Here is a 1,485-nt window from a genome sequence, read left to right as displayed (position 1 = left end):
CTCAAAAGGTCAAGGCTGCGAAGTGTCTGCTGGAGTGCGGTGCCGACCCCAACCAACCCCGTCAAAGTGATGGTCGTCCCCCAATATTTATGGCTCTCGAAGATGAGTCGCTTGTGGAAGCTCTGGTAAAACATGGCGCGGACTTGTTTAAGACATTCCAAGGATGGCGGCTAGACGCCCACCCAGATACGTCGCCGCCCATAGCGCGAATGATTAAGAAGCTCCGACAGAGCATGTGATGATTTCAAGTGATAGTGTGTGTAGGGGAGGGGAAAAAAGATAAAAGGGCACCAACAAAGACATGGGGTATTGTATGCATTTATAGTGCTTGCTTTTTCTCTCCTTTATGTATATTTTATGTACAGCAACTGAGGATGTGTGTAAGGTGAATGTCGGTGAAAGAATGTGAAGGAATTCAGAGAGACCATTTGTACTCTCCCGCTCGATGTGGAATTTGTGAGAAAAAAATGTTTCTTTTTTTTTTTCTTTTAGTTTATTTCTTTCCCGTGCACCTTTTTTTCTTTTTATTGTTTTATTATTTATTTATTCATTTTTATTATTATTATGTGTGTGTTACTTGTGGTGCTGTTGTTGTTCTCTTGTTTCTTTTCCCTTTTTATTTATTATTATTTCTTCCCTTTCTGGATGGTTTTTCTTGGTGCTTTTTTTCTTTTTCCCTTTTAGGAGTCATTTGTGTTGTCGGGTGTTGGTGGTAAAAAGAAGTGAAGGAAACGAACACGCCGAGGTGATGGTTAGTTTGTGTAGCAAGAAGGGCCCGTTGGGGGCAGCGCTGAGTTTGTCCGTCGCAACGATTGGCGCAGGGACTCTCACGTTGCCTTTGACTTTTGAAGACTGTGGAATTCTTCCTGTCATTGCGTTTATGGTCCTCGTTGGGGCCTTTACTGTCATTTCGATTGATTATCTCATTCTGTGCGTCGATAACGTGCAGCTGCGATCGTATGAAGAAATCTCTCGTCAATTGTTGGGTCGTACGTTTGAGGAGGTTGCCCGCTGGATGCTTATTCTTTACAACGTCGGGGTTGCGGCAGGGTACATTGTCGTTATTAGAGAACTCTTCGACCCTCTGGTGCCGATCATCCGAGGGCACTTCCCATTTCTCGATAGCTCCATGCGCATCATTGTGATTGTTTGGGCATTCCTGATGCTTCCCCTGACATGCATTCCACAGATAACATCTCTACATTTTGTGTCCTTGATGGCAATTGCTTTCCACCTTTGTTGTCTCCGGTCTTATTGCCTACCGCTACTTTGTGCCATTTCATTCGACAGCAGCACAAGAGGGTCATGCTGTGAAGTATTTTTCTCTATCACGTCGCATGGTATTGACCCTGCCGATATTGATGTTCTCATTTGACTGTCAAACACTTGTGTTTCAGATTTATGCCGGTATTGGTGAACAGACCCCAAAAGGTATGAGGAAAGTGTCGATAATTAGCATCGGGATCACTGGGGATGGTTTATTGG

General features: G+C 44.0%; 1 protein-coding gene and 1 pseudogene across 1 annotated transcript, besides 2 other annotated features; both read left to right on the top strand.

Moving 5' to 3' along the window:
- Positions 1-239, top strand: Tc00.1047053452283.4 (hypothetical protein, conserved; the record flags this gene model as incomplete). The annotated part of the gene is made up of 1 exon (XM_797244.1): positions 1-239. A coding segment is annotated over one exon (239 nt), but the record flags the coding sequence as incomplete, so codon positions are not given.
- Positions 1-1,485: a sequence feature (heterozygous, non-Esmeraldo-like haplotype).
- Positions 471-643: a sequence feature (T-rich).
- Positions 749-1,485, top strand: Tc00.1047053452283.10 (annotated as a pseudogene; the record flags this gene model as incomplete).

This window comes from Trypanosoma cruzi, genomic scaffold (assembly GCF_000209065.1).
Source record: "Trypanosoma cruzi strain CL Brener 1047053516783 genomic scaffold, whole genome shotgun sequence".
Lineage (NCBI taxonomy): Eukaryota > Euglenozoa > Kinetoplastea > Trypanosomatida > Trypanosomatidae > Trypanosoma > Trypanosoma cruzi.
The sequence above is the reverse complement of the archived record's forward strand: the minus strand, read 5'-3'. Positions and strand labels throughout refer to the sequence as shown.